The sequence below is a fragment of the Lepeophtheirus salmonis genome, chromosome 8, assembly GCF_016086655.4.
Source record: "Lepeophtheirus salmonis chromosome 8, UVic_Lsal_1.4, whole genome shotgun sequence".
NCBI lineage: Eukaryota > Metazoa > Arthropoda > Copepoda > Siphonostomatoida > Caligidae > Lepeophtheirus > Lepeophtheirus salmonis.
Window position 1 is genome coordinate 12402273 of NC_052138.2, and position 17735 is coordinate 12420007.

General features: G+C 32.5%; 2 protein-coding genes and 1 pseudogene across 2 annotated transcripts; 2 read left to right on the forward strand and 1 right to left on the reverse strand.

Annotated features, from left to right (window-relative positions):
• Positions 1 to 203: 203 nt before the first annotated feature.
• LOC121123760 (histone H3-like) lies at positions 204 to 716 on the forward strand (annotated as a pseudogene).
• Positions 717 to 3915: 3199 nt separating this feature from the next.
• Positions 3916 to 4502, reverse strand: LOC121123762 (histone H4). The gene has a single exon (XM_040718896.2). It carries the CDS (start codon positions 4484 to 4486, stop codon positions 4175 to 4177), a length of 312 nt encoding a protein of 103 aa, XP_040574830.1. The 5' UTR covers positions 4487 to 4502; the 3' UTR covers positions 3916 to 4174.
• Positions 4503 to 14945: 10443 nt separating this feature from the next.
• LOC121123759 (histone H3) lies at positions 14946 to 17050 on the forward strand. The gene has a single exon (XM_071890610.1). It carries the CDS (start codon positions 14997 to 14999, stop codon positions 15405 to 15407), a length of 411 nt encoding a protein of 136 aa, XP_071746711.1. The 5' UTR covers positions 14946 to 14996; the 3' UTR covers positions 15408 to 17050.
• Positions 17051 to 17735: the final 685 nt, after the last annotated feature.

Below are 17735 nucleotides of genomic sequence, written 5' to 3' on the forward strand. Positions count from 1 at the left end.
ATTTTTAAAAAAATATTGGCGGGAGAGGAAGAAAAGAGAGACAGAGAAAGATACAGAGGAAGAAGCTTTTTAAATCAGCTTCTAGCTCCAATATATTAGCTCGGTGCATGGGTTAGGAGTGTTCCTGGAGTAAGTGCGCGCGGACTTAATAGTATTTAAGCTTTGTGAAGATAAGAAATAGTGAACATTTGATATTTCCTACTCAGTTAGTAAAAATGGCCCGTACCAAGCAAACAGCTCGTAAATCCACCGGAGGAAAAGCTCCCCGTAAGCAGCTCGCCACCAAGGCAGCTCGTAAATCTGCCCCTGCCACTGGAGGAGTGAAAAAGCCCCACAGATACAGACCTGGAACAGTCGCTCTCAGAGAAATCCGTAGATACCAAAAGTCCACTGAGCTCCTCATCCGTAAATTGCCCTTCCAACGGTTGGTTCGTGAGATTGCTCAGGATTTCAAGACTGACTTGCGTTTCCAGTCCTCTGCTGTCATGGCTCTTCAAGAAGCTTCAGAGGCTTATCTTGTGGGTCTTTTGAAGATACCAACTTGTGTGCCATCCACGCTAAGCGTGTCACTATTATGCCCAAGGACATTCAGCTTGCTCGCCGTATCCGTGGTGAACGTGCCTAAGCTATCCCTTGTATGACTTAACCTAGTTTTACAAACTGGCCCTTTTAAGGGCCCCCACTTAAATTCGAATTAAGATATACTTTTAAAACTTTCTTTGAGTTGTTAATACAAATAGTTACATTTCAGAGGTGTTGAGTTCAAGGTAAAAATGTACTAATACCTCAGAAATAATAGGAATATATTGATGGTGTATTGAGATAATTTTCGATGGAAAATAATATAACCCCATACGTTTTAATATTCATATTACGTTTACATTTTATATAAATGTGGGGAATATTCTAAATTAAGCTATTCACACTCTGATTAATTCAAAAATTACTTCTATTGGGTTCACTAAAAAGAAAAGAGGGATAAGTTTAGTGACGCATTTGTTCTCTTTTCTTCTTTTTTGTTCATTATTATTATTGTCGTCATGATCAAATCTATCTTTGACGTAAAAATTCTGCCATATTTTTGGTGAAAATGGATGTATAAACTTTAATATAGTTATAATATTTACTCTGCACCAATCCTATTTTAAACGAATTCTAGAAAACCTCTTTTAGTAAGTTATTTATTTTCTCCCCCTATCCTTAAAACATAATAAAGGCAGCTGATATTATCAAGAGGTCTTAATTCAGTAATACCATATGTCTTGTCCCGTATATGGGTATAAATGATGTGAGGGATAATTTTATGAGTTAACTCTTGCTATTCTTGTAGGCTCTATGTTTCTCTATTTTTAAAATTACCGAACGCGTAAGGACCTTTTAAACTCATACGTGAGAATGTCTTATGTTATGAATAAACGAAGATTAGTACTCAAAATGAAGGCATGCATTTCCTTTTTGGGCGGCAAGGAAGTCATTACTGAATAAAAACAAAGAACAAGCGAATCGATAAAATTCTCTTAGGCAAAGATTTGGTGGCTCCGAAAGGAGCCGGTTTTCTGTATATTATAAACCTCAACGAAGAGGAATTAAGCTTTTTTAGAGGTAGTTTTCTTTGTGGTTTTCTTCACAGGAGACTTTTTAGCTGGGCTTTTAGCAGCAGACTTTTTGGGGGTCTTTGTCTTAGTTGTTGTCTTCTTGGGGGTCTTGGACTTGACCGTTTTCTTCTTGGGAGCCTTTTTCAAGGGAGTTTTGGACTTGATTGATTTTTTCTCAGCAGACTTCTTAGGGGATTTGGGCGTTTTGACAGCCTTAACCACTATAGACTTGCTTGTTACAGCAAGCTTGAAAGTTCCTGAGGCACCCTTGCCCTTGGTCTGAACCAACTCACCCTTTTCGACAGCGGATCTGATGGCTTTGCAGATGAATGGAGCTCTTTTCACCATATCTACCTTAAAGTGAGCACAGATATATTTTTTGATGGCCATGAGGGAAGAACCCTTGCGATCTGCCAACACCTTGATGGCAGTCATGACCATCATGGAGGATGTGGGCGTCTTGGGTCCATCCTTGGATTTTGTGGAGGTTTTTTAGGAGTTGTAGATGGAGATGACATGATGTCGGTACGCGAGTTAACTGAATAATAGTGATGTGTCTACTTGATATGTTTATTCTTCTTATATTCGATAAAATAGAAAAGTTTTGGCAGGCACGTTCATTTAGTAGCGTGCACGCCTTCAGGAAATTTTTCCTTTTTCCACAAAGGATTGTCTCTAGATTTTGGCGCCTAAAATTTGTTCTCAAAAGGGATTTTCAACATAATACCAAACCCATCTTATAATTAAATAATAGAAGAACATTGAAGCTTGTTGACTATTACTAGATAGCATGATTACTTTATGATTCTTTAAAAGTAATTTCATAATGATTTGAATTACTCTCTGTGAGTAATACAAAACGTTGGAAGATAAAATACTTCACAACTCTCTCTCTTTGCAATACAATAAGATTATAAGGATTTTTTTTTTGTTTCATTAACAAGCCAATTTAGTCCGTTTCGTGTTTTTCCTTAGTGGTTTTTTTGGGGGTTTTTACTGTGTCGCTGTGATATGATTTTTATTCTATTTTTACTAACTAATTGACTTTTTTATTTTTATCCAAATTTTACTTTCAAATGTATTTAAATGTAAACAACCTCGAATTTTGATATAAGTTTAACCCAAAGCAAAAAATTTAACTATTATGTTGTTTCCTGTATCTCTATACACACATTACTTTTGGTTTTATGTATTAACATATTAATGAACGGTGAATAAAAAATATGTATCTGTTAGCTTGACGATACTCTTGCAGGGTTGAATTATAAAATTGATTCAATGATTTTTTCTTTTATCATTGTATACAGATTGCTTATACATCTGGTATATTGTAAGTGAGTTCCACATGAGACAATCCTCTCCAATAGCGCTACATGTAAGTATCTTGAAGATAATGATCATTTAATCCATTTAAGACCGATCCAATTATGATTCCTTTTTTGTTCTGAGTTGGTCTTCAGTAAGGCATGAGACTAATAAGTACAATTCTGAATGAGAAAGGTCAGATATATGAAAATATTACAAAAGCTACAATAGCCCTTTTAAAGATACTAATGTGAGTTTTCACTGCTTCCTAATGAAAAATTCTTACTTTAAATTGATAATCTTCTCCTCTCATCAATTTGAAGTTCAAAGCGATTTTTGATAGATTATCTCAATTGGAAATTGTTACCAAAAAGTTCATATTAAATGAAGATTAAATCAGAAAAGAGTCATCTGCAGACAAGAAAATACTGGAAAAGTTTGTTTATTATAAACAGCTGGCGTTTATGTAGTTAATGTATTCAATAAAAGCTTTTGCAGTTTTATTAAGATCTAATGAACGAGTAAAGGATCTTTGAAATGAAGATAGTTACATATTGTAATACACATAGTGAAATTACCCATGGACACTGCCAGTTTTTGACAAATAAGACAAACGTCCATTGTTAAGGTCATATTGAGTGTGAATATCATCTTAGTTTGTCACTTTAGTTTCTCCTTTTATCTCTTTGTATGTCCATTAACTATTTGCCAACTTTTAGGGATCTTTGATACGGACCTTGTGAAAATTATAATTGGTGTTATTTTAAATACAGACATAGTCCTGCTTGCAACCAGGAACAGAGAAATTGTTAACAATGCTAAATGATTTATACATGTTTTGGTAAAATATTTAATTTAACCATCGTAAAACCCCATATGGATTTCTGTTTACCATTAAATTAAAACAAAGTAGTATAGCTTCTATTTTAGTGTAACCTAAACTAATAAAAACCCACATATCTACTATAAAAACATACTCAAGCTCATAAATCATAATTCATATACCCCTCTCAGTTTATCACCTCCACCCACATTAATATTTTTCAATTTAAAGAAAACAAAACAAATGTTAGACACTCTAGGCGGGAAAAATTAAGTTTCCCTACAACAAAGGGAGAGTTGCTTATACTCTTCTCAAAATTCAGGATGAGATTGCCGTTGTACAAGCTAAAGAACGATCTTATACAGGGATCATTGGTGGCCCTTAAAAGGACCTGTTTTGTACCTCTAATATATAGAAGATACATCCATGAGAAGTGGAAGAGAAGCACAACTTAACCTCCGAATCCATAGAGGGTACGTCCTTGCCTCTTGAGAGCGTAGACAACATCCATGGCAGTTACAGTCTTCCTCTTGGCGTGTTCAGTGTATGTAACAGCGTCACGGATAACGTTCTCTAGGAAAACTTTGAGAACACCACGGGTTTCCTCATAGATCAAACCAGAGATACGTTTGACACCACCACGGCGAGCCAAACGACGAATTGCAGGCTTGGTTATACCTTGGATATTATCACGAAGAACCTTACGATGACGCTTGGCACCTCCCTTTCCTAATCCTTTTCCACCTTTACCACGTCCAGTCATGATTGTAGATATTGGTTAACTGATACTCAAACTGGTAAAGAAGAGAGTTTATATAGTGTTCATTCAAAAGAAAAGGGAGAGGGAGGAAGGGAGGGAGTGGAAAGAATACAGAGAATAGTAATAAGGCGGGAAATGTGAGGGAAATCTAAACAAAAAAGAAAAGAAGAAGATAAGCTTGTTTTTAAAACCAGTAATATGTAGTTATTTTCGTAAAAACGTTTTGTTTTATGGTTTTCAAGTCCTTACCTTGAGCATATCACGCAACTTTTCATACGAAAAGAAACAGAAAAATGTCCAAAATCAGATGTTAGTTAGACAAATATACCACACATAGGAAATGCTATTTATATCAGTAAGTACTCCTAGACTATAATTGTAAATTTATAAATGAACCATATAATATATAGTTACTACATTATCGAATAAAGTACTATGTTGAAATTTTATAATATGAAATGAAATACTTCTATATACTGCATAAAGAAATAATGATAATTTAAATGTTTTGCTTGTGTCCAGAAAGATCCAGAAAAATCTAATTCTCTTACTATGTATGTTAATAGCTAATAAGGATAGATTGAGATTTATTCTATACTATATACCAAATAATGATAATATGAATGTTTTATTGTTGTCGAGAAAGATTCTGATAATTCCAATTCTCATACTAAAATAATAATGATGGAGGGAGAAATGGACTATACTGGGTACTGAGCAAGTGCACAGTAAAAAGGGAGAACGAGACATATGGTACTATTGATTAAAAGTTACGGCTTTGTGGGATAGAATATCACGTGATGTTATTATAAATATGAGAATCTTTTATTTTTAATATTACACTAGAAGAGTGAAAATAAAATGTAGTTTAAATTTTCAAATTGAGAAATAGCGAATTTACTTCGTGAAAACCCTTAAAAACTTCCAAATGTATTATAGACTTATTAACAAATATTAATAAAATTCGCTAATACAATATGTCATACAAGGGCTGTCTAAAACTAATGATTATCACTTAACTTATAGCAGTAGATTTCTACAAGGTTAATAGAAATGTATTTTTACTAACCTTGGATTACTATTAAATATAGACATTCTGCCTCCAGCCTCTCCAGTTTTTTAATGAATTTTATATGCCCTTACTCATTGTATGTATTATAGGAAGTGTAGCAATAAATGTTGGTTTTTTTAAAATTAATTACGAGTAAATTTATCAATTAAAGTATTATAAGAAAAATATTTGAGATATTAATTTAAAGAAGTATGGGTAAAATAAAAAACGACTAACCATAACAAAAGATATTAATTAGACATTTTAATAGTTGCTATACACAGAAAGTGAAACAAATTAATAATAACAAACGACACTAAATATTGCAAATGGATTCGAATTATTAAGGACAAATGAAACGAAATTAAATTATTAAAATTAAATATTACGAATAGATTCAACAAATTATCAGGGACCAATGTAAATTATAAAATACAAAAATAATGAGACATTTTAATACAGAAAAAAATATGCTAATGATGAGTAGAAATGAAATCCTTCTTCTTCCTATCATACTTCAAATTCCATGTAGAATCCTCACATTTCGTCAACTAAGTAATTTGTAATGCTAAGAAAGGAAAAAGTAAATTAATATATTTAATATTTAAAACGACTTATATTTATTTTAAATAGATTGTACTTCAACATGTGGGAATCCATGGATCATATCCAATTCTTAACCCGAAGAAACTGATGTTAGAAAAAAAAATTCCACGCCATTTGAAGCTCATACCCACTTTGAGACCATTCATGCTGTTGTTCTCGACCATATTACAGCATTTAGGAATAAATGTAATTTATTCTTAAAAAAGTTATTTATAAATACTTACGAATCTAATATTTCAATATTCCATTTTCTAATTAGCTTGTTCCTGATAACCAAAATCTTATATTTGAATGAATGGATCTTAATATGCTGAAAATCCTTTTTTAGGTCACAATTTACAATAGGTGGGTGTCTGTAAATTGTCTCCTCAGAATTTGCTAGGTCTCACAAGTACACTGAATTTTCATCTAATAAAGAATTTAATTTTGTTTTGAATGTATCTAGCTTCATATCGACGTGTAAATGTTAGATATAGTCAAGCTAACTAGTAAAGGGAGTCTTCCTTATAATGCAGTAATGACCTTGGTAATTGGTTTGAGATTATGATTAATTATTGACAATTCTTCATAAATAAATTTACCATTTATAACATCCTTAGCTTTAACGACCGTTGGTGTTTTTTCAAAAAGGTTGTTCAAATATTACTTCAAAGTTATTGAAATAGTAATCAATGCTTTCAACCAAGTTCCCTAGCGTATGACGATAGATACTGGAAGCAAAGGAATTTGGTAAGCAGTAAAGTTCTGTTTTCTTAGCCTGGCATTCAAAAACTTTTTTTTTAATTTCTGAAATGAGCTCGCTTTTCTTGCTACTTACACGTAATTCTTTAAGTGCAAATTGAACCACGTTATAAAGTCCATGAGCTACACAAATAATATTTGCCCGCTTTTTTATAGTAGGACGTTCCATCCGTGATGAAAACTTTTAAATTATTTTCATCAAAATCCAAACCAAGAGATAGTTGAATACTCTAAACGAAAAAATAGCAACATTAACGGCTTTAGCAACATTTGTATCTATCATATTGATTAAATAAGGACGACCCAAGAAACGGTCATCCAAAGGACCCATCAATATAGCTATCATTGATCGATTGATCTTTAGTCTCATTAACAGCTATGAAAATTTCCTTATCTCCAATTTTCCCTTTAATTTTGGAGATTACATCCTTGCTGACAACTTCCATTAATCTGTGTAGAGGTCTTCTACTAGGGACTGTTCCACAGGCATATTTCTTCATAAACTTTGAGAGAATGGGGTTCTCCACGGTGAAAAAAGGTATATTACAGGAAACTAGCATCTATAATTATATACTATATAGCATAATAATTTTTGGCAATAAGGAATTACTTGTTTCATTAAATATTTATTCTTATGGAATTTCAATTTTGAATTAGATTCCACAATTATTTTTTACAATATTTTTATATTTCTGTGATATTATTAACTTTTTGTTCTAAAATTGATTTTATTTATTGATTACTTCTGTAACAGAAAAACTGAAATTAAATTGATATTTTAGTTTTAAATTTTCATTAATTTTCAGTGGAAGTTTAGAAAATAAAGCAATGCCATGTAATTAAAAAATTAAAACACATACTAATATTTTCAATCTAAAATGATTTGAATAGTTCTTTGGGTTAAAAATCCCAGAACAACTTGATTTTAAAAACTTATGATGTCAAAAAAAAAAAAAAAAAAATCGATTGTATAAGGAAAAGTTGATACTAAAATAACAATCAATTTTTTCCAACTAGTTTTGACTCCAACTAGGGCAAAGACCGGGCGTGGTAAAAAAATCTGTACACTTTAAATTCGACCCAAGCTTCCTGTCCCCCGTCTCCAGCATCATAAGGCCATAAACGGCTGGTCTGGAGATCCACAACTGTTTTGCAATCTCAGTTGGTTTCTTGCCATGTGTGCAGACCGAAATTTGTTGGTCATGTTCAGATGGCATTTTCTCGGCTTCTAAGACACGTAAGAATATATCTTCTTTTTCTTTTTGTTATTTTTAGTGTTTGACCAGAACAATTTTACAACATTCACAAAAATATTGAATTATGTGTCAACAACAAAGTGTAAAGATTTTATTGTCACACCTGGTACAAAAGCATATGAGCCCAGCTCTTCACTTGACGGCTTAAGGGTATTGTAACCTCTTACTAATTGGGCATCTACATATTCCAGAGTTGATTTAATCAACATTTCGTCCATCACAATACCATAATACTTTTTGCTATCTTCCATAGTTTGGGTCTTGAGTTAGAGCAGGCTCATTACAGTATGGAAGATTGAAAATTGATATACTTTAAGTTTTTTGATTGAGTTTGATTGTTTGGAAGTTGGTACTCTTTACTAATTAACATTTTAAAACCACTTGTCCCACAAGCTAACCTCAATTGGAAAGATTTCCTAATCGTCTTATCTGACCAAGCCCTCGCTTTTTTTTTTAATGCAAGGATAATGCCATTATATCCAACCATGGGGAGTATTTAATGCATGAACAGAACTATAAAAATGATCTTAACAATATATTACCCTATTCTTTTGCTCTATGAACATAAAAATAATCATTTATATATTTTTCGAGCAATAAGAAATACTATAGACTCAAAGCAAAGAGTGGATACTCAAGGCAGGGAAGGTAGGATTTAGTAGTTCTTACTTCTGATTAGCTTAAAATTAGAAACTGCTACATGTTCCTCCAGACAGGCAGCCAGTTTGTACAGGCTGTCTCCCCCTAGTGAAAAGAGAAGAATAGGGGCGACTACGTCACAACAATAACACGATATTATAGGTCGATGTTAGGAACAACATAGTCTTCCTTGTCTTTTGATTGAATTGTTTATTTTTCTCTTAACCCTTTATCCTAGAGCCCTTTAAGAAATACTTCTTTGATGTTGTTCAAGATCAAAATGTTTCTCCTCAATTGTTGATAAATTTTATGGAGAAAAAATATACCCTTGGTGATTATTTGAGACAGAGTCTTCCAAATGAAGATCAGCACTACAACTATGATCATGGGAGCCTTTTTTCATATTGCGTAGCTCTAATAACTGATTGTCCAAGAAATACTATCCTACATGGAATCTGCTCCTATTTTATACATTGACCTACTTAAGAAATGAAAATATTCCTTTACTTTTCTTCTTTTTTTCTTATTGTTGAAGGGTCTACTCCTTTCATTGACCAACAAAAATAAATAACAGTAAAATTGATTCACAAATATAAAAATTATATTTGAAAACTTAAAATCGACTGATAACCTTATATTATTGATAACATAATTTTTGGGTGTGGTGAAAAATATCAGTGTATATTTAGACACTATTACAAATATTAATTTTTTTAATAAACTCAAGGTTGTGCAATTTCATTGTAAACATGAGTCCATAAAAGTCCAAATAAATGCAAAGGAGGGATTTAGTTCAATTTTTCTGTTTTGAAGTGTTGTTCATCTCATTGTCGCGATCTATTTAGATGGTTACAACGTTTGGTGAATTTGTCCAGTGATACTAACGTGTTGTTGCCAAGGCTGTCGAACTGGTTATCCTGATTTAAAAATAGATAAGAATGATGTTCCTTCGGCTTCCCAAGCCAAAGTCTCCCTCCATCTATTTCCAAAAGATGAGGAATTGAAAAAGAAATGGCTTCAAGCTATACCAAGAGTGGATTTTATTTGATTTTTTCAGCACACATTTCCACGATTCATGCTTCGGTAAGGAGCGAAATGACTCCCTCTCTACAGGAGCAAAAAAATCACCATCTTTTAGAAATTCCAAGGCTCAAACTGGGTGCAGTGCCAACAAAATTCCCTGAGGCACTGGCATACTTATCAAAGTTACCAGTTCCTCAGCGATCTACCTTTTCAAAAAAGGTAGATGTTCAAAATATAAATATAACTTATTACCTAACACTCATGATTTCATTTAAATAATAGTCGAATATTTTGTATTGTAATTCCAGAAACCAAGATGATAGATAAAAGGATTTCTGACATTCTGGAGGAGGATACAATCCACAATTTCGGATCAATCAAAAAAGATTTTGATAAGTTATGCTTGCTTCAGAATATTCACGAGACGTTCAACGAGGATTGTGCCATATTTTTGTGATTTCCACTGAACTCCTCTACGGTCTTCAAATTCGAAATGATTTGTCCTTTAATATGTTTTTCCATAGCAAGTCTGTTTTAAAGAGTGAAATATGTCATATTTAGGGTTCAGAAACTAATAAAAGATTATCTGATGGGAGCAATATCCTTGGCCGAATATATTATCAGTCAAAGATGGCAAAGGAACTATAGGAGTCTATCACTTATGAGGAAGGATTGGAGTATAACGACAAGATAAGCTTCATTATTAAACATCTCCAGCAACACTTAAGTCCGTTAAAATGACGAATATGTTCATTTCAACTTCTGAGAATAGCTTCTTCGTGGCAAAACACAAGCCCTAAGCTCTACAATCAACTCTGTGAGTCAGGAGTGATAATTTTACCTTCTATCAAATATTTAAAACAACTTTCTTGTGCCTTCAATGCTGTTGGTGGAATTAATGTTTTTACTAGTGAATGCCTCTAACGAAGAATAACAAATTTCCCACCGAAAGATAAGATCGTGCCTATTATCATAGAAGAAGTTTATTCTACTCAGAGGGTATAATTCATTGGAAAGGAAATTTATGGTTGTCAAAATAGCGAATCATTTTCAGAAACATTATTATGTTTTATAATCAAGAGTTTTCTTCGTAGATATAGTGATATGTTTGCCATGATTCCTATCACCAAAATGAGCTCCACAATTATCAAGGACTGTTTTTTGGGAAGTTTTAAAACTTGTTACAAAAATTTTATTATAAACAGTCGCTGCCATTGTGGACACTTATTCACCAAGGAAAAAATTTAAAAATTTACCATAAGGAGCTTGGAAAAGACACTTCATCTTCTTTCATCTGGAATCCATACTCGGCAGTTGAACAAAAAATATCTTTGCTCTTCGGTCCATTCCACATTTTCAAAAACTTTAAAATAAATTTGTTAAAAATTAAGTATTATCATGTCCATCATAAGACGACGAGGGTTTTTTAATTCATGCAGACTTTAATCATGTCAAGAAAATATATGCTGTGGAGACTGGTATTAGCTTAAAATATGCGCATAAACTATGAAATAAAGTTATTGCTCCCCAACCCATTGAAACGTCAATTTGTGTGTCAGATTTTTCCAATAATCGACAATTAATGCTCTGGAATATTACGCAAAACAAGAAGAAGAATATCAGCACTTTAGAGAAACTGCAAAAGTCTTGAAGATGTTCAACCGGTTCTGGGATTGTGTCAAGGTTTTTTTTCATGTATCCAAAAAAGATTCTTCTTTAAAGCCCATTTTGCTGAATTGCTTAAGAAATGGGAAATCCATTGCAAGGGCACTGGTGTAAAGGGATTGAGCCAAGAAATCTTTTATACAGCTCATAATACATCATTGGGGCTGGCTAAATTGGCAGAATACCTTTGAATACAGGAAATTTATTTCGAAAATTCAGTTCTGATCCTAAAAAGAGTCGATTTGGGTGTTATCGGCATCTTGGAGGTGGTAATAACCATCTTAGCTGTCGACAGTGACTGAAATCTGAAAAAAAAATATTCGTTTGTATCTGCTTCTTCGTGTGGTAATTACAACTGTACCCCAGATGGAGGAAATTTTCTCGCCGGAATCGAATGAAAAAATTGAGGAAATGGATCAATTTGTTTAAAAAAATTTAACTTCAATACCGTTAGATTTTTTTTTTATTTTAAATCTACCATCAAGCCGCAATGGTATCTTTTATTACCTCAGTGGATATGCAACTCATTCCATGTTGAAGAAAAAGTCTATCTGCTGTTAGAAATTTCTATCTTCGCCGGGAAACTATTTTTTCTCCTCACTTGACTTGGTTCAGTTATTTATGCAACCAAGGCCATTCTTTGAGTTCAAATTTTATTTATATATGTACCATTTTTTTCAATATGTTTGCCAAAAACTTTGTGTCTGATTCCAATTGTAAAATTCATTCAAACAGAAAAAGAAATAATTTATCCAAAATATGTAATACTTCAAAAAAGATTAGAAAACTTAATTTTAACTAATAATTGAATTATTGATACTAAATAAATTATTTGATAATTTCTGTAAGTTGTATTCTATTTCATTTAACGAAGAACGGAAATGAAATAATGGTGAGATTCTTTTTTTGTTTAATTCCCTTTTCCTCAATTTTCTTCTTTTAGTATATCAAAAAAACGGAAGAAAAAAATTAGCAACCGATTATTTGTAATATAGTAATCCATGGATTATCTTAAAAATTTGATATGTTTCTTTTGAAGGCTGGTATTACGTAAAAATATATAGATTTGGGAATAGTGGTGCCATCTGTGAGAAAGCCTTAGGACTTATTGAACGGTTTAATAGTCTCCTTGAGCTCCAAAAATGGTTTTGGGGTTTTGAACAAGCCCCATGACATTAATATTGAAAAGCACTCATCAAGTATTAAAATTTAAAAATAATCTTAAAAAAGCTTGATCTTTGAGTAATTTGGACTTTAACCTCACCCTTACATACAGGGAAATGAATAAGTTCTTGAATATATTTTTTAGTCTATAAATTCTATATAAATTTATTTATTACCATGGACTTTTGGGAAATTGATAATATTGGAATATAGATAAGTTTAAAAAAACTTTTTTTCGAAATAGCCAGCATTAGACAGAGTGTATGGCAGAGACAAAAAATCCCATGGGCCGAGGCAGCACAAACAGTTTCTTCAGAAATATTAGCCCATTCGGGATGAGGGCACGCTTCAGAGTGTCTTTGTTGGAATGGTGCTTGGTACAAGCATTGGCCTGAAGGATGAATCACATAGAAATCTCCATGAAATTCAGGCCAAAAGTTTTTTTCTTTTCTTTTCAATTTATTTTTATTAAAACTTGAACATTTTTACAAAAGTTTATGCTAATTAACAATTTTAAATTGAATTTATAAACTAAAAACTATCTTCCCGAAATTATTCCACTACCTTTACGTACGTATACATATTTAGATGCATCCTTTATTGATGCATTGCAATAACGCACCTTTTTAATAAGTTTAACTGTCATTGCAAAATTAACAATTGCATTCTATAGCTAATAGTCATATCGATATAATTTGATATAGCAACCATATATAATTGAGTACTTGCTCCATTTATCAATTTATTATTTTTTTCACTTCAAGATTGATAATTTCTTAAAAATAATAATAATCTCACCAGCTAATGCATTAACTATTCATTTTAAGTGAGTGCTCAAAATCTTGACAACTTTTTACTATTAAAAATCTTTATATTTATGCACTTTTTAAATATTTCAGATAAAAGCTGACAAAAAAAGTTTGTTGGCTAACATAGTAAAACAAAATTATTTGCTAATTTCTAAATATATGTTTAATGTTTATTGCCCTGAATCATGAACACGTGGTTGCTTTTGATCGATTTTAAGTTCACAGCTCTTTTTCTGTTTAAATATTCATGCACTAAATGTGTAACAAGTTCCTTTGATATATGTAGAGTCTCATCTATGTCGATGAACTTTCCTTTTGATGATTCAAAATTATTTTGTGGACTTTTTTGATGTTTTCGTTGGTAATTGGCTCTTTCTGACGACCACTGTGTGCATCTTTGAAGATCATTTCGCCTTGTTTAAATTTAGCAATTAATATTTTGATTTTGCTACTGCAGTCTGAATTATTTTTATCTTGACAAGATCTAAACTTCTAAAGATCGGAATATTTATTATATGTCTGCATAACAAAGCTAAACGGTAAAATTAAAAATCCATGTCACCTCCCATTTATATTTTTCTCTGTCTAACAAACCAATTCTCTGACACCCGATGTACATTGTACAAGTATTATTTGAAAGTTTATACTTACTCACTTAATTCTATTTGTCAACCTACAAATATAGGTGTATGAACTTAAAAATCATATATTCAACGTTTTTTTAATAAATAATAACTAGAAAATTAGCTTAAAAAAATATCTTATTAGTGGTTGTGATTAAATATAAACTCAAAAAAAAAGTTTCTCCGATTGAACAAAAAAATATATAAATTGAGTAACATACTTTTGTAAGAAGATATTTATAGGAGTTTTTGGCGCGTAAAATAATGAAAACATAAAAGAATAAGAACCATGTCTACTAGCTTCCATGCAGAGAGTACTAGAAATAAAGAACAGACTCTTATTTGGCAGGAGAAAATCTATTCCTAATCTACTTCCACCTCTTACTAGTATTTTTTGAATCTTAATTCAAATTTGCACAACGATACCATTCAGTTTTAATTGATTTCGATAAGAAATATGTATAATAACATATGTTAAATGAGACTGTAAGATACACAGATTCTTACGTATAAAGGATATATCAATGAAACTCAGGTTTATCATTTTAAATTGTGTTAGTGCCCTTTAATTTTATACCTTGAGAAAAATGAATATTAAAACATGAATAACTGGATTGTAGATATAGTGAAAAAGGAGGGAAAACGAATTATGATAGGTCACAGCATCTGTAAGGAAACAAAAAAAGTTAGTTTTCCATCTTTCTTGTACTCCCTACTCCATTTTTAAAAAAATGTTGGCGGGAGAGGAAGAAAAGAGAGACAAGGAGAGACACAAAGGAAGAAGCTTTTTTACATCAGCTTCTAGCTCCAATATATTAGCTCGGTGCATGGGTTAGAGAGTGTTCCTGGAGTAAGTGCGCGCGGACTTAATAGTATTTAAGCTTTGTGGAGATAAGAAATAGTGAACATTTGATATTTCCTATTCAGTTAGTAAAAATGGCCCGTACCAAGCAAACAGCTCGTAAATCCACCGGAGGAAAAGCTCCCCGTAAGCAGCTCGCCACCAAGGCAGCTCGTAAATCTGCCCCTGCCACTGGAGGAGTGAAGAAGCCCCACAGATACAGACCTGGAACAGTCGCTCTCAGAGAAATCCGTAGATACCAAAAGTCCACTGAGCTCCTCATCCGTAAATTGCCCTTCCAACGGTTGGTTCGTGAGATTGCTCAGGATTTCAAGACTGACTTGCGTTTCCAGTCCTCTGCTGTGATGGCTCTTCAAGAAGCTTCAGAGGCTTATCTTGTGGGTCTTTTTGAAGATACCAACTTGTGTGCCATCCACGCTAAGCGTGTCACTATTATGCCCAAGGACATCCAGCTTGCTCGCCGTATCCGTGGTGAACGTGCCTAAGCTAACCCTTGTATGACTTAACCTAGTTTTACAAACTGGCCCTTTTAAGGGCCCCCACTTAAATTCGAATTAAGATATACTTTTAAAACTTTCTTTGAGTTGTTAATACAAATAGTTACATTTCGGAGGTGTTGATTTCAAGGTAAAAATGTACTAATACCTCAGAAATAATAGGAATATATTGATGGTGTATTGAGATAATTTTCGATGGAAAATAATATAACCCCATACGTTTTAATATTCATATTACGTTTACATTTTATATAAATGTGGGGAATATTCTAAATTAAGCTATTCACACTCTGATTAATTCGAAAATTACTGCTGTTATGTTCACTAAAAAAGAAAAAGAGGAATAAGTTTAGTGATGAAAGAGGAAACGCGATTAGCATTTGTTCTCTTTCTTCTTTTTTGTTCATTATTATTATTGTCGTCATGATCAAATCTATCTCTGACGTAAAAATTTTGGCATATTTTTGGTGAAAATGGTTGTATAAACTTTAATATAGTTATAATATTTACTCTGCACCAATCCTATTTTAAACGAATTCTAGAAAACCTCTTTTTGTAAGTTATTCATTTTCTCCCTTATTTTATGCCTTAAAACATAATAAAGGCAGCTGATATTATCAAGAGGTCTTAATTCAGTAATACCATATGTCTTGTCCCGTATATGGGTATAAATGATGTGAGGGATAATTTTATGAATTAACTCTTGCTATTCTTGTAGGCTCTATATTTCTCTATTTTTAAAATTACCGAACGAGTAAGGACCTTTTAAACTCATACATGAGAATGTCTTATGTTATGAACAAACGAGGATTAGTACTCAAAATGAAGACATGCATTTCCTTTTTGGGCGGCAAGGAAGTCATTATTGAATAAAAACAAAGAACAAGCGAATCGATAAAATTCTCTTAGGCAAAGATTTTGTGGCTCCGAAAGGAGCCGGTTTTCTGTATATTATAAACCTGAACGAAGAGGAATTAAGCTTTTTTAGAGGTAGTTTTCTTTGTGGTTTTCTTCACAGTAGACTTTGTAGCTGGGCTTTTAGCAGCAGACTTTTTGGGGGTCTTTGTCTTAGTTGTTGTCTTCTTGGGGGTCTTGGACTTGACCGTTTTCTTCTTGGGAGCCTTTTTCAAGGGAGTTTTGGACTTGACTGATTTTTTCTCAGCAGACTTCTTCGGGGATTTGGGCGTTTTGACAGCCTTAACCACTATAGACTTGCTTGTTACAGCAAGCTTGAAAGTTCCTGAGGCACCCTTGCCCTTTGTTTGAACCAACTCACCCTTTTCGACAGCGGATCTGATGGCTTTGCAGATGAATGGAGCTCTTTTCACCATATCTACCTTAAAGTGAGCAGAGATATATTTTTTGATGGCCATGAGGGAAGAACCCTTGCGATCTGCCAACGCTTTGATGGCAGTCATGACCATCATGGAGGATGTGGGCGTCTTGGGTCCATCCTTGGATTTCGTGGAGGCTTTTTTAGAAGTTGTAGATGGAGATGACATGATGTCGGTACGCGAGTTAACTGAATAATAGTGATGTGTCTACTTGATATGTTTATTCTTCTTATATTCGATAAAATAGAAATGTTTTGGCAGGCACGTTCATTTAGTAGCGTGCACGCCTTCAGGAAATTTTTCCTTTTTCCACAAAGGATTGTCTCTAGATTTTGGCGCCTAAAATTTGTTCTCAAAAGGGATTTTTAACATAATACCAAACCCATCTTATAATTAAATAATAGAAGAACCATTAAAGCTTTTTTACTATTACTAGATAGCACGATTACTTTTTACTATAAAATCTACAAAAATAGATCTTACCATAATATATATTTATTCTTTATATGATCAATTCTACCATTCAACAATTCATAATTCCTTATAGAAACATTGAACTAATTTCAAAATATTCCTTATTAATAATCATATACTTGTTATAGGGTTAAACAAATCACAATAATTCTTTATTACTTAATAAATTCCAAATTCCCATAATCATTGATATATCTAAAAGATTAATCATGATTGAAAGTTTGAACCATACAATTATATTCTACAATGTTCCACACGGTTTATTACTTACAAGTTATAAATTTATAATTTACCATACCCTATTTGGAGTTAAATCATTGTTATACATATACTCACTAGTGCAACTGCGTATGATTCTTTTAATGTAATTTTATAATTATTTGAATGACTCTCTATAACTAAGTAATACAATATACAAGTGGCAGGTTCTTAGTTGATATGTGGCATATACTTTCCTTTTCATATACACAGGACTAAAACTTTAAAACACAGTAAGGTAACGTATTTG

Coding starts and splice junctions, on each gene's coding strand:
- LOC121123759 (XM_071890610.1), top strand. CDS start 14,997: ATGGCCCGTACCAAGCAAACAGCTCGTAAATCCACCGGAGGAAAAGCT.
- LOC121123762 (XM_040718896.2), bottom strand. CDS start 4,486: ATGACTGGACGTGGTAAAGGTGGAAAAGGATTAGGAAAGGGAGGTGCC.